At 45.0% G+C, this 14,558-nt stretch overlaps 1 protein-coding gene across 1 annotated transcript in view; it reads left to right on the top strand.

The window, feature by feature from the left end:
* Window positions 1-3,005, top strand: part of sptbn4a (spectrin, beta, non-erythrocytic 4a) — a 59,333-nt gene extending 56,328 nt beyond the window's left edge. Inside the window, exon 19 of the mRNA XM_077505272.1 lies at window positions 2,075-3,005. Within this exon, the coding sequence (XP_077361398.1) occupies window positions 2,075-2,371 (297 nt within the window). The 3' untranslated portion in view covers window positions 2,372-3,005. The remainder of the gene's footprint in view (window positions 1-2,074) is intronic.
* Window positions 3,006-14,558: the final 11,553 nt, after the last annotated feature.

Below are 14,558 nucleotides of genomic sequence, written 5' to 3'. Positions count from 1 at the left end.
AAGAACTGGACTTAGATGACATTTCTTATGGATCTTTAACACCATCAGACTGCGCTGGGATCAAACCAACAATCTCAGTGGTGCACCCCAACCACTCCACCACTAACCCATGCTAACCTGTTGTTCTTAAACTGTCAGTAAATGACTGTTGAATCTACAACAAGGGTGTCCAAACTACAGCCCGGAGGCCATTTGCCATACATTTTTTGGCGGCCTGCGGCAAATACTAAAAATCATTTTTCAATGCTGTTTAAAAAAAGAAAAGAGAGTGGATTAAGCATTTCTGGCTATGCAAAGACACAAGTTTGCAGCTAATAATTCAGTTTCAGAAATAAAAATAGTTTCATCCACTTGTTGCTTCGGGTCAAGGTCCAATTTGTGAAAACATCACATTAGATTAATGGTTCTTAAGTGTGGTCAGTTGACGACCGATTGTTCTTGTTGTGGTTCAGAATGGCAAGTTGGGATCAGCTGCTTCTCAGTGGAGAGGCATATCTATTATAGTGGCACACAGGGGTCACTATTTGCCTTGTGACTGTTAGCAGTTTTCAATAAGTAACTGCACATTATATCAACAATTTATAATTGATACATTGATTTTTACCATGTTTAACTCATTCACTCCCATTGATGGAAAAATACGTCAAATGATGCATTTGTTGCTGGTCTGGCAATGAATGTGTTAATAAATAATTAAAAAAAAAATCAAAGTGGCCCTTGCAGCTTTCTATTTTTCTGTATGTGGCCCTCAGAGGAAAAAGTTTGGACACCCCTGATCTACAAGTTTAAAAGGCCAAGTTCTGTAAGGTATTTGCACAGTATTTTTTTTACGGAGTAGCATTAAGACTAGGGTTGTTCCGATACCGATACTGGTATCGGCAGAGGCCCCGATACTGCATTAAAACAGTGGTATCGGTATCGGTGACTACTAACAAGTAACATGCCGATACCATTAATTCCAAGGCTAATATGTGACATTTTCACTGCAAGCCGATCTAAGATATCCTATTGGCCCTTGAATGCTCTGAACCAATGGCAGGACAGCTTTTTCATGAAGAGAAACAAAACCTTAGGTATCGATATGGTATCAGCATCGGCCGATACTGCACAGCTGGGTATTGGAATCGGTATCAGGAGCCAAAAAAACGGTATTGGAACAACACTAATTAAGACTCAAAGTAAGCACAACTTAACCATGATGTTTTACACCTCGTGATGATTTGGTATAATATTACAACTGAAAAACTACACTCGACACCTCCGTATTCAAAATTCGGCACCCACAGATTTCAATAGTCACTTTTTTTTCTTTCTTTTTTTCACATCTTGGATTTTTCATGTTTTTTTCCCCTCCATTTTACTCCATTCTTTATGACTTTAATTTATTTTATTTTATTTTAACCATGCCATTTGCCCATCCCTGAACTCAGGAATGTTCAGGTCAACATTTTTGACTAATGTAGATTTTCTGAGTATCTCTTCACTTAGTTATGATTAACTTACCCATATTGTACTCATCAACCTGGACAGAGATACATCTACTAAACCAGTGACTCTGTGACTTATTTGCTGAAGAGACCACTTGGTGGAGTGGATAGCGAGCGTCTGGTAGAGAGGATAAGACGTTCTGTTGTCCTCATAATAGTTCTTCTCTTTGCCCAACTGGTAGTCTTCTGTGAGGGTGCTTTGGGAGTTAGTCCTTAATCACAATCAGATTTATTGACCAATAATGTACTAAAAACATGCAAGGAATTTATCTTGCCTATCCAAGAAACACGAAAAATAATAACCAACAGAGGAAGGACAGAAAGGGATCCTGGCTGTTCGCTTTAGGACTCCGAGTTTCTTAGATGGAAAAATGAGACATGAGGAGGGGGGGGGGGGGATACAAGGGCCAAACTATGCCCCTTTAAAGCAAAAGTCTCATGAGATATGCTCAAGTCTTATCCTTACCTATAAGTTTATGTGGAACTTTAAAGGCCAAATTGTCCAACCTTTCGGGACTTTGGAAATTCTATAGGTGATGGTTGATGATGTGAAGCTATTTTGACCTCTCGTATTGCTTTCTGCTCAGGAGGATCTGAAGGCTTGGACTTCCAACATCACCACCTGTATAGCTGAGCATGAGGCAATGGTCAAGTGGGACAAGCCCGGCACATCTGGCATCGACCACGACCGTTCGGAGAGGAAGGAGAGATCCGAGGGCGACGCAGACGCCAGGTCGGAGAGATCGGAGCTAGTTGGCGAGGAGAGATCCGAGAAGGAGAGGTCAGAGAAAGGGGACGGCTCCGACAAGTTAGACACATCAGAAATTGCTGACAAGCTGGAGGGTGGGGCGGGGGGCTCCAGCACATCTGGAAAGAGCAAATGAAGAGCCCGCTTATTTTTGTTTTATTCACCGACAATTGGTGGTTGTATGAAAGGGAAGCATGTTTGCCGAGCCCCAATCACAGATCTGGAAGTTGGAACACAATGAGGATACCGCCCATGGACAAAACTATTGTAACTCATCTCTCAGCCAACCTTGTCTTCACCTAAAGCAGTGCATCAGTGCTTGCATTTGGGCCACCTGCTGATTGGGGTTGTCATCGTTTAATCTCTTGGATTAATCTTTCTATATGTTTCTGTGACTGATTATACCATGTCTGTCTGTCTCTCTTTCTGTCTGTCAGTCAGTCTATACACACCTGAAAAAGAGGTGAATTAAATGTTCACAATAATTAAAAACTTTTGAAGCAATATACTTTTTTAAGTTCTTCTCTCTTGTAGTGAGAGAGAAAGCAAATGAAATATGAAGTAGTTGCAAATGTGATGATTTGATATGATTTCTCATCCACACATGGTTACCCCAGTCTTGCACCTTAGATAATTAAAACATACTAAATCTTGAAGACATGTAATCCCACCACATGGTTATCATCGATCATGTAATGGAATGCTGGTGTTACCAACCTAGCTTTTTTGGATGTCGTTAAATACAGATTATTTTTTTGATCCATGTTAAAAAAAAAAAAGGGGGGGGGGGGGGGGGGCTTGGGATTTCTGAAATGCTCACAGTGACACAATTTGACATAATGCCTTTGTACAAAAAATCTGAACACTGCATGAAATCTAATAGTCTCTTAGTGCACTTGTTTGACTTTTTTTATGTTCTTGAAATCATTTGGAGAATTTGCAATAATTTAGTGTGAGGAAGCATTTTGCAATTATGGTTCACTACTCACAAAGTAGGGTTGTCTTCCATCAACAGTTATAAATGATTCCTCTCCATGATCTGCGAAATGAATGATGAGAAAAGTGACCCCTCAACTTTGTTTGTTCCTCATCATTTATTTTCCCACAGTATTTAACATGGTGTCTGAAGAATTGTAAAAACCTGAAGTGAGAGAGATCTGTGTACTGTTGCGTGTTTTACTTTGAAGTCCAGATTGTCAATTACCAACAAGTGCGTTCAAATGCAAATATCTTCTAAGTCATGAATTGTATATACCTATCCTTGTGTGTATACCCTGTCGCTAATAAAACAGTACACTGAAGTGAAATGGGCAACAGTAAGACATTTATAGAAATCTTGTTAAGTCAAATAAAATATTACATTTAAATGAAAATATGCAAATTAGAAGTCACTAATGAATTACATAACATATATAAGTACTCCAATATCTAGTTGTTTGAGCCACTTTTACCAGGGAAAAGCAACAGGAAGACAGTACTTCAAATATGCTTGTATTTTTATATTCCTCTGTTTCCTATATTGGCCCACAGCCCAAATAAGACCATCTAGCTGATTGAGTTGTCCGTGTGTTTGTGAGAAGTGTTAAATGTACAGTATGTATTATCAACACGTGTAAATCAAGAAATAATTGGTGGTGGGTACAGAGTTCTGTAAGATTAACAGACCTGGGGCCTCATTTATAAAGCTTGCGTACGATCAAAATGAGGCCAAAACTCTACGTACGAACATTTCTGCGCAGGTTTTCACGCACAGTTTTATAAATGAGGCCCCTGCTGTTTGTTGGCCATGTGTTCATTCTTTTACATGTTTGAGATGATTAGAATATAAATGTGAACAATGTGGCCATTTTGACCCAACATGCATAAAGTCCTGAAAATAAGGGATCCCCTCTGCAGCTGCAGGCAATCTGTAAATGTCGAGAAGTGTTCCATTTTTATCATCACTGCACCTATATATATATATATATATATATATATATATGTATATATATATATATATATATATATATATATATATATATATATATATATATATATATATATATATATATGCACATACAAAGTCAAACAGTCTTCCTTTATTTGTTAACACCAAAAGATACGTTCCAATTCAATAGTATTGGGTTTACCCACGTGAGGAATGTAGTATAAAGTGCTGTGTCCTTCTGCAGCCTTCAAATTATCCTAATGAAAATAGTTGAGCTACCGTATTAGATGATAGGAATGTTATTTTCCTGTCACGTGTTTATCATAAGTGCCATGTGTCATACGGTTTGATGAAAGCACTAAAGGAGACTGTTGATTACTGAATTGAACTGAAAGTAAATCTGTCATTACAATACACTGTTTTATCATTCACGTGGGAGCTACAATACTTCCATGTGGATGTAGTTGCTACAGTCCGACATGTTTGCTCTCCATCCCTTTTATGAAGCACTCTGGGGACTTCTTTTTCTTTTTTTCCTTCCGACAAATTTTGAGCAACACAGCTAAAGAGACAGCACAAACTGTGACTGATGGGGAAAAAAATGCAAACTTTGTTTCCTTCATTGATGGTCTTAAAGTGTGTATGTCTTTGTTACTTTACATTGAAACCTGCTGCTAAGACATTAATAAACCTCCGAACTTGCTGATGCTACCGTGACACTGAATTAATGTGGACACATTTTGTACTGTATGACCTGCTGTTCTACTCGCATAACACATTCGAACATTTAGGATGTTGTGAAATTCATAGTGTTACCTAACTACCAACTTCACTGTAAACCTGGTGTTTCCCCTCAGAGAGTCTGAAAATGCTCCATATAAACACCTCAATCGGAATGCAAAGGCTGAATGGAATTTCATTCGGAATCACAGGGGTGGTATATTCCTTTCGTCAATCCGAACGAGCGTCATGTATACACTTCATTCGGAATGGCGAGGCTGCGTGCGGTATGCGCATGATCTGTCTTGACGTAAATGCGTCATGGCGTCATCGTTTCCACCTACTAAAATGGCGGCGTCTCCCCAGAGCTTGTCTGCGAGGGGAGAACTTGTTTTTAAGTACTTGAAACGTGGTTTTTATCAAGATGTTGCTTCAATAAAAGCGTTAACACTATCACAACTATTGTGCTAAATGACGAATTAACTCCATCTTGATAAATCACGTGATCGATATCCGTGCGTCCCGCGGCTGCCGGGGCTGATCCAATTAAACAAGGGAGCATATAAGTGGCAAATCGGAATGGATCACGTCACATGTAAACCAGTGACCAGAGATCTTCATTCGGAATAATTACAATCGGAATGACTAAAAAGTCTCCATGTAAACCCGGCTAGTGTGTTGGTTGGTACAACCTCACTTCCCCTCTTTCCCAAACTCATGTGGGATAAACAAGGTACCTAATTGGGAGTGGATGACAACAATGCGGCCACGCTTATGGAGCTGTGGAGAATCCTTCCACGACTTCATGGAGGTGTGGCAGAAAAGTGGGTTGGGGTGGGAAAATGTGGTATGGGTTAATAACTTTAAAGGGGAAAACTTGTAGTTCACAGTTTGGATTTTAAATACGGTACTGGAACTTTTCTGTGACACACACCTTGTATGTGTCTTCGAGCTCAGCCACCCAATTGGAATGACTGTAATTCCTCGTCCACTTGTAAATTGCCGGTTGAAACTCCACCAGTAAACACTCCACTATTGGAAATTCAACTGCAGGACTAAATCACGAGTTGAAATCATTTGTGGTGACATTTTATCTCAAAGTTCATCACCGCCAATTGCCTCCCTTGATGCCGTATTTACAGCTTTTTATTTTATTTTATTTTTTTTATTTTAAATTTTTATGAGGTTGAGTTTCCTCCATGCTATAGTTTTAAACAAATAGTGAGTGAATGGGTGAATCGTATGAGAGTTTAAAAAATAAAATAAAAAAAAGGCTTGTGCAACTTTGGTTAGCACTATAGTGCCAGCAATGGGGTCTGTTCTATAAGAATAAATTATCAGACGTATACATTATTGCACAAATCCTGCACAACTTGATGTATGCTTCAAGAATGTACATGGACATATGATTTGTTTATTGAATTGAATTACATCTAAATTATATCTGTCTGTGGAAATATGAAATATGGTGATGTATAAAAATCAGTTCATCCCATCACTTTGCCATTGTCTTTTTTCCCCTCTGAAGATTTTTACAGACGTGATGATATTTAGGAGACCTGTGATGACACCCATAAAGTACAATGTTAAATGAAATATATTTTAAACTTGATGTAAGAAAAATTCATTATCCATACATGATGTCCTGTAAAGCATTTTTTTCCCTAATCACCATTATTTAGCCTGACTGTCAGGTATAACATTTATGTAACTCATACCTTTCTGCAGCTCAGAGGGTTAGAAAAAAAAAATCAATGCCGATTGTCCAAACCATAAGGACTTTTTAAAATGATCCATACGGTACATATAGTAGAACAGCAACTAAAGGTTGATTCAATGAAGGCCTGTTATGGCAAAGCATCATGGAGGAAACTCAAAATTTGATGAAGCAATTTGGGGTTCAGAATTCACCTAATTATTATAACCCTTCAACAGTTCTGAACTGAAGGCTTCTACAGATTTACAGGAATGCAGAATGTTACGGCACCTGACCTTATGCACAGAAATCTCAAACACACTGCACAAGGACAGCCAATCTCTGGGTTCATATATTTGCTAGCCTGGCATAACTGCCCTTCTCTGCTGGTCTGCAACATCAGCAGTGGAAATTGAACATATGGAGGAACAGAATTCATTTCAACGAATCCAGATTCTGCAACATAAAAATGGATTGTAGTGTGGGGAAGAAAGGGACAAACATGTTCTGATTGTTGCACTGAAAGAGTAACAGCTACTTGCAACTGTGATGGTGTGGGTGTCATCTACATTGCTGAAAAGAACAAGGCTTGTAATTATTTACTGTAACCTACGGATAAAGATATGGGATTAAATGAGACTCTGCAACAACTTGGAAATCCACTCCTGTGTCTGACAGAATATACCGCCAGACACTTTTCTTTTTCTTTCTTGTTTTTAGTTATTATTCAATGAAAATGTTTTGCTGTCAAATACTGAGGGCCAAATCCACTAAGAGTGCACTGTGTCCGCTGACCGCCAAAAATTGCTCCATATAAGCATCCGCAGTTTGCTGCCTGTTAACGTCCTATATTCACTAAGGATATTGCTCTAATGGTATACCACCACAAAGTTTGACAGTTGGGAGCAAATTTGCGCCTGATTTACCCACCACACGTGGCAATGGATTTGCGCCAAGAACGCGGCACAGCTGCGAGAAATATTAAATGATTAGAAAACAAAGTTGGATAGGGGAAGGTGCAAAAGTGTTTTTCTCATTTAGTGCCATTAAGCTGTAGTGAGCAGAGATGAATGCAGCAACGACGTCATTCATTCATTCATTCATTCATTCATTCATTCATTCATTCATTCATTCATTCATTCATTCATTCATTTAATGTCCATACAATACAAATTATTGGTGCGATCATCTTTATATTTTCAGAGGTTGACATGGGCATACAGTATGTACAGATGTGCACGTGGATTTTCACATAGCTTAGCGTTACTGCATCTGTCACGTGAAATACAATACAATAGCCTACCCCAGGCCCGGACTGACACGGCAGGATGGATGAATGGATGGATGGATGGATGGAATTTAATGGCGTGGTATTTGTATTTGTTGGGAATAGTAGGTTTTACATTGAGGGGAAAAAAAACATGCTGCTCCACTAGAAGGAAGAGATAAATACCAGGGCTTGATCTGCTTTTTGTGATTTAAAAAAAAATATCCATCCATCCACTTGACTGCTTATTCCTCACAAGGGTCGCGGGGGGTGCTGGCGCCTATCTCAGCTGGCTCTGGGCAGTAGGCGGGAGACACCCTGGACTGGCTGCCAGCCAATCGCAGGGCACACAGAGACAAACAACCATCCACACTCACAAGCACACCTAGGGACAATTCGGAGCGCCCAATTAACCTGCCATGCATGTTTTTGGAATGTGGGAGGAGACCGGAGTACCCGGAGAAGAACCACGCGAGCACATGCAAACTCCACCCAGGAAGGCCAGAGCCTGGACTCAAACCTGAGTCCTCAGAACTGGGAGGCGGACGTGCTAACCACTAGTCCACCATGCCACCCTAAAAAACATAGAGAGATAGTAATTGAAAACAAATATAGAAATGACTAGTTTTTATTTTATTTATTTATTTATTTATTTATTTATTTTTATTTTTATTTATTTTTTAAATGTGACTGGAACTAACTTTTGCATGTTGTACCCAATTTTGTAAACCCTGCCCTTGCTAATAGTAATTCAAGCACATTCTAGCACAAATAAGTTAAAGCGTGATTGCAGTTCAGTATTTAAGCTCTTAAAAAAAATAGAAAAATTGTCTTGTACCTTGCCTTATTATCTCCTTATTTAGGCTTTATGTTTAGAGAATATGACAGGTGGTCAAATCAAATTTTTTTTTAGCACACTTTAGCACTGTATGTTTTCATAATTGTTCAGATAGCCTATACTGATTGTGTCATGGTTCGGTTCTCAGCCTGTTGTGCTTTTTTGTGTGTGTGTTCCAGTGCCAACAACGAGGGGGGCGTTCCCCAGCCCCGCACCTGCATCGCGTTGGCAATTAGGCCTTTAAAAGGACTCCGAGCTGCACAGCAAGCTGTCGGATTATTATTTGCTCACCATTGTGTCCAAGTGTTCTCCGCGTTCTCCTGTTGGTAAAGTTGTTTTGAATCTGCCGTCGCCCTTAGTTAAGTTTTATTCACGTGTGTGTTTCCGCGTCGCCTTTTGTTGATATTCCCGAGTTGATTGATACCGTGTGCATTTCGAGTCGTCCTTGCCGGTTGCAAGTGTTTTGTGTTTTATAGTCCTTGCCTTTTGCAAGTGGTTTTTTGTTACGTTAGTTCTCCTTGCCGTTTGCAAGCGTTTTTGGTTATGTTAGTTCTCCTTGCAGTTGCAAGCGTTTTTTGTTACATTCGCGTTCCCTGCCTTTTGCAGGTGTTTTGTGTTTTCCAATTGGTCCTTGCCTTTTGCAAGTGTTTTCTGTTACTTCCGTGTCTCCTGCCTGTGTGCAGGGGCACCTCTGTAAATTTCGCTGACTTGCCTGCGAGCAAGCTTTTTGCAATCGGTTTATCACCAAAAATAAATCGAGATTGTTTTCCTCTTCTGAGCCTGCATTTCTGGGATCTGTTTTTCACCGACTCTGCTGAGTCGTGTCAGAATAATCCGACCATGGATCCCGCAGACTCGGAAAAGGTGAGACGGGCTTTGGCCAGCCAGGGACAACGGGTCGGGCAAACCAAGACCACCTTGATCGGTCTTCAAGAGGTGGTCGGCGGGCTAGCTCATCGTTGTGAGGAGATGTTCGGAAAACTCGAACAGCTCAGTTCCCGCGGGGTGCAGACCCCGGAACTTCCGCGTTCGGACACTGCCATGTCGGCGCTCCCGGTTACGCATAGAGAACCTGTTTTGCCTCACCCGTCACGCTACGATGGACAGCCTGGAGGTTGCGGTCAATTTTTGCATCAGTGTTCGCTCGTTTTTGACCAGCAACCGTTTACTTACGCTCGTGGTCCGTCCAAAGTAGCGTTCGTTATGAGCCTCCTGACTGGTCAAGCCGCTACCTGGGCTATGGTGGTGAGCAACGCGCGACCAGACCTTCGGTCCTCTTTTTCCAACTTTGTGGGTGAGTTTCAACGCGTGTTCGATCATCCGGTTAGGGGGAGAGAGGCCGGGGGTCGGTTGCTAGACTTAGTTCAGGGGAAGAAATCGGTCGCTGATTATTCCATCGAGTTTCGCATACTGGCCGCCGAGAGCGGGTTTGGAGACTGTGCGTTGCGGAGTGTCTTTCGTCGAGGACTTAATACACAGCTCAAGGAGGAACTGGCAGTCCGCGACGACAAGCTCGTTAGACGGTCTCATTGAACTCACGATCCGTTTGGACAATCGGATACGGGAACGGGGCCGAGAACGCGCTGTGGAGCGGCATGGAGCAGCCGCGAACGAGGACAGGTGCAGACTCTTCCTCAACGACGCCGCCGCCCGCACCCTTTCTGGACCGCCGGACAATGGAGGGGAGCCCATGCAAGTGGGTGGTGGACGTCTGCACCCAGAGGAGCGTCGTCGCCGGTGGCTCGCTGGTGCCTGCCTGTACTGCGGTCAACCGGGGCATCGAGTGGCGTCGTGCCCAGCACGACCTACCCGCAAGACGCGACCGACCGCCCGACTAGGGGGCCGGGCCGATCAGCTCCTGAAGGCCGAGCCGGAAGCTGACCTGGGTAAGCACGAACCGGGGAGAACCGAACCCAACCCACCGTCGGGGTCGTCACTTAGTGATAGACGGCTAGAATTGTCGGGGGAGCTGTCGGGATACGGGTTGAGTGTTAGGGTGAGTGCGTTGATCGATTCTGGGGCGGATGATTGCTTTGTAGACCCGTGTGTGGTGGAAGCATTAGGAAGCCCGGTAGAGACCTTAGAAAAGGTTAAAAAGGTTTTCGACCTCAACGGGCACTTATTGGCGGAGGTCCGACTGTCTACCGGTCCTCCTGAACTTAAAACTCTCGGGAAATCATGAGGAAAGAAGGAGGTTTTTTATTATGCCGTCCCGTTCTGCGCCCCTAGTGTTGGGCCTTCCCTGGCTACGAACCCATAATCCGGATATAGATTGGGAGAAGCCGGCTTTGGAGAACTGGAGTCCCTTCTGCCATGCCCACTGTCTGAAGTTGGCAGGAGGGACTACATCGGTGCCAGCAAGTTTAACCCCCGAACCGGTATGCCTAGACCACGTCCCCAAGGAGTATCATGATTTACGCAAAGTCTTTAGTAAAGATCATGCACAAGCATTACCGCCCCATCGTCCGTATGATTGTGCAATTGACCTGATTCCTGGGGCACAGTTGCCGGGGTCACGGTTATATCAGGTGTCCCAGCCGGAACAGGACGCTTTACGGGAATATATTAATGAGTCGCTAGCATCTGGTCAGATACGCCCGTCCAAGTCTCCCGTAGGCGCGGGATTTTTCTTCATCGAGAAAAAAGATAAGACACTCCGCCCTTGCGTCGACTACCGTGGCCTAAATGATATCACAGTTAAGAATAAATATCCCCTTCCCTTGCTCGACTCAGCGTTCGCTCCGTTACAGTCGGCCCGAATTTTTTCTAAGTTAGACCTGAGAAGCGCCTATCATTTAGTGAGAATACGGGAAGGGGACGAGTGGAAGACTGCATTCAAGACACCACTAGGACACTTTGAATACTGTGTCATGCCGTTTGGACTGACGAATGCCCCAGCCGTGTTCCAATGTTTAATTAATGACGTCCTTAGAGACATGTTGAACACTTTTTGCTTTGTGTACCTCGATGACATCCTGATCTTCTCACGCGATATTCACGAGCATAGGCAACATGTCCGCCTGGTCCTCCAGCGCCTATTAGAAAACCGGCTCTACGTGAAGGCAGAGAAGTGCGAGTTCCACGCCAAGTCTGTGCAGTTCCTGGGTTTCATTATCGAGGGAGGGCAACTGCGGGCGGATCCGGTAAAAACTCAAGCCGTGGTCGAGTGGCCGACCCCCAAAACCCGTAAACAGCTACAACGATTTTTGGGATTCGCTAATTTTTATCGTCGCTTTATCAAAGACTATAGTTTACGGGCAGCCCCCCTTACTAAACTGACGTCAAGTAAAGTACCCTTTAGGTGGTCACCTGTTGCCGAAGATGCATTTCTGAAATTGAAACAGCAGTTTGTAAACCCGCCAGTGCTCATCCACGCTAATACAGATTTGTCTTTTGTGGTCGAGGTTGACGCGTCGGATTCAGGAGTGGGGGCGGTCCTGTCCCAGCGGTCGCCAGAAGACGGGAAGCTCCATCCCTGCGCCTTCTTCTCCCGGCGATTGAGTCCAGCTGAGGCGAACTACGACGTCGGGAATAGGGAACTTCTGGCAATCGTCTTGGCTCTTCAAGAGTGGCGACACTGGCTGGAGGGCGCCAAGGAACCCTTTAGAGTGTTGACGGACCACAAAAACCTGGCATACCTTCGGTCAGCCAAGAGACTCAACTCGCGGCAAGCACGATGGGCCTTACTGTTCACAAGGTTCAACTTTGTCGTGGACTACCGCCGGGGATCCAGGAACCAGAAGCCAGACGCCTTGTCCCGGATCCACGATGCGGCCACGCCGGAGGCAGAAACGGAACCGGTCCTACCCGCACATTGCTTTATGGGGGCAGTTCGATGGGAGGTCGAGAGACGAGTCATGGAAGCACAGGAAGGGATTGCTGTTCCGGTGGAGTGCCCGGCTGAGAAACTGTTTGTCCCTGAGCCGGTGCGGGCTGAGGTCCTCCAGTGGGGTCACACCTCACGAGTTGCTTGTCACCCGGGAATTAACCGGACTCTTGCCTTGGTCGGCCAGCGGTTTTGGTGGGCCGACATGAAAAAGGACGTTACTGAGTTCGTCAAGGCATGTACCGCTTGTGCGTGCGGGAAATCGTCCCACCAGCCGCCGATGGGACTGTTAAGGCCGCTACCCATCCCGGCGCGGCCTTGGTCGCACATCTCGCTAGACTTTATCACCGGCCTCCCCCGGTCCAGGGGAAACACGGTCATCATGACAGTGGTCGACCGATTTTCAAAATTAACTCACTTTGTTGCCCTCGCCAAACTGCCATCTTCCTGGGAAACTGCACAACTCCTCGTTCGTCATGTCTTCCGTCTTCATGGCATTCCAGTGGACTTGGTGTCCGACCGTGGTCCTCAATTCATCTCCCAGGTCTGGAGGAAATTCTGCAAGCTGTTGGGCGCCACAGTCAGTCTGTCTTCCGGATATCACCCCCAGACCAACGGCCAAACGGAGAGGGCCAACCAGGACCTTGAAGCTGCTCTGCGATGTGTTTGCCTGCACAACCCGGAATCCTGGTCGTCGCACCTCTCCTGGATCGAGTACGCCACGAACACTCTGCCGTCCTCTGCGACAGGTCTCTCACCCTTCAAGGCGGCGTACGGCTACCAGCCACCTCTGTTCCCTTCTCAAGAAGGTCCCGTCGAGCTGCCCACCATCCAACATCACCTCCGGCGGGCCCACAAGGTATGGCGGGAGACCCGAGCGGCGCTATCCCGTTCAGCGGCCCGCAATAAGGAGATTGCGGACCGTCGGCGGCGTCCGGAGCCTTCGTACCAGCCAGGAGACAAGGTCTGGCTCTCATCCCGGGACATGCGTCTGGCTGGCTGCTCAAAGAAGTTGGGTCCGCGCTACATCGGACCATTTGAAATACTCACCATCATCAACCCCGTAACTGTGAAACTCCGTCTGCCGCCTTCACTCAAGGTCCATCCAGTGTTCCACGTTTCCCTCCTCAAGCCAGAGACTCCCAGCCCGCTGAACCCACCCGCGCCGCCTCCTCCCCGAGTGGTTGATGGGGATCCTGTCTACACGGTCAAAGAAATCTTGGACTCAAGGTGCAGGGGCCGGGGGCTTCCAGTATCTGGTCGACTGGGAAGGTTACGGACCGGAGGAGCGGCAATGGATCCCCCGCTCCTGGATCCTGGACCCGTCTTTGCTCGACACCTTCTATGCTGCTCATCCAGATAAGCCAGGTGGTCCGCCAAGGGGCGTCCGTTAAGGGGGGGGGGTACTGTCATGGTTCGGTTCTCAGCCTGTTGTGCTTTTTTGTGTGTGTGTTCCAGTGCCAACAACGAGGGGGGCGTTCCCCAGCCCCGCACCTGCATCGCGTTGGCAATTAGGCCTTTAAAAGGACTCCGAGCTGCACAGCAAGCTGTCGGATTATTATTTGCTCACCATTGTGTCCAAGTGTTCTCCGCGTTCTCCTGTTGGTAAAGTTGTTTTGAATCTGCCGTCGCCCTTAGTTAAGTTTTATTCACGTGTGTGTTTCCGCGTCGCCTTTTGTTGATATTCCCGAGTTGATTGATACCGTGTGCATTTCGAGTCGTCCTTGCCGGTTGCAAGTGTTTTGTGTTTTATAGTCCTTGCCTTTTGCAAGTGGTTTTTTGTTACGTTAGTTCTCCTTGCCGTTTGCAAGCGTTTTTGGTTATGTTAGTTCTCCTTGCAGTTGCAAGCGTTTTTTGTTACATTCGCGTTCCCTGCCTTTTGCAGGTGTTTTGTGTTTTCCAATTGGTCCTTGCCTTTTGCAAGTGTTTTCTGTTACTTCCGTGTCTCCTGCCTGTGTGCAAGGGCACCTCTGTAAATTTCGCTGACTTGCCTGCGAGCAAGCTTTTTGCAATCGGTTTATCACCAAAAATAAATCGAGATTGTTTTCC

The sequence above is a fragment of the Festucalex cinctus genome, chromosome 18, assembly GCF_051991245.1.
Source record: "Festucalex cinctus isolate MCC-2025b chromosome 18, RoL_Fcin_1.0, whole genome shotgun sequence".
Classification (NCBI taxonomy): Eukaryota; Metazoa; Chordata; class Actinopteri; order Syngnathiformes; family Syngnathidae; genus Festucalex; species Festucalex cinctus.
The sequence above is the reverse complement of the archived record's forward strand: the minus strand, read 5'-3'. Positions and strand labels throughout refer to the sequence as shown.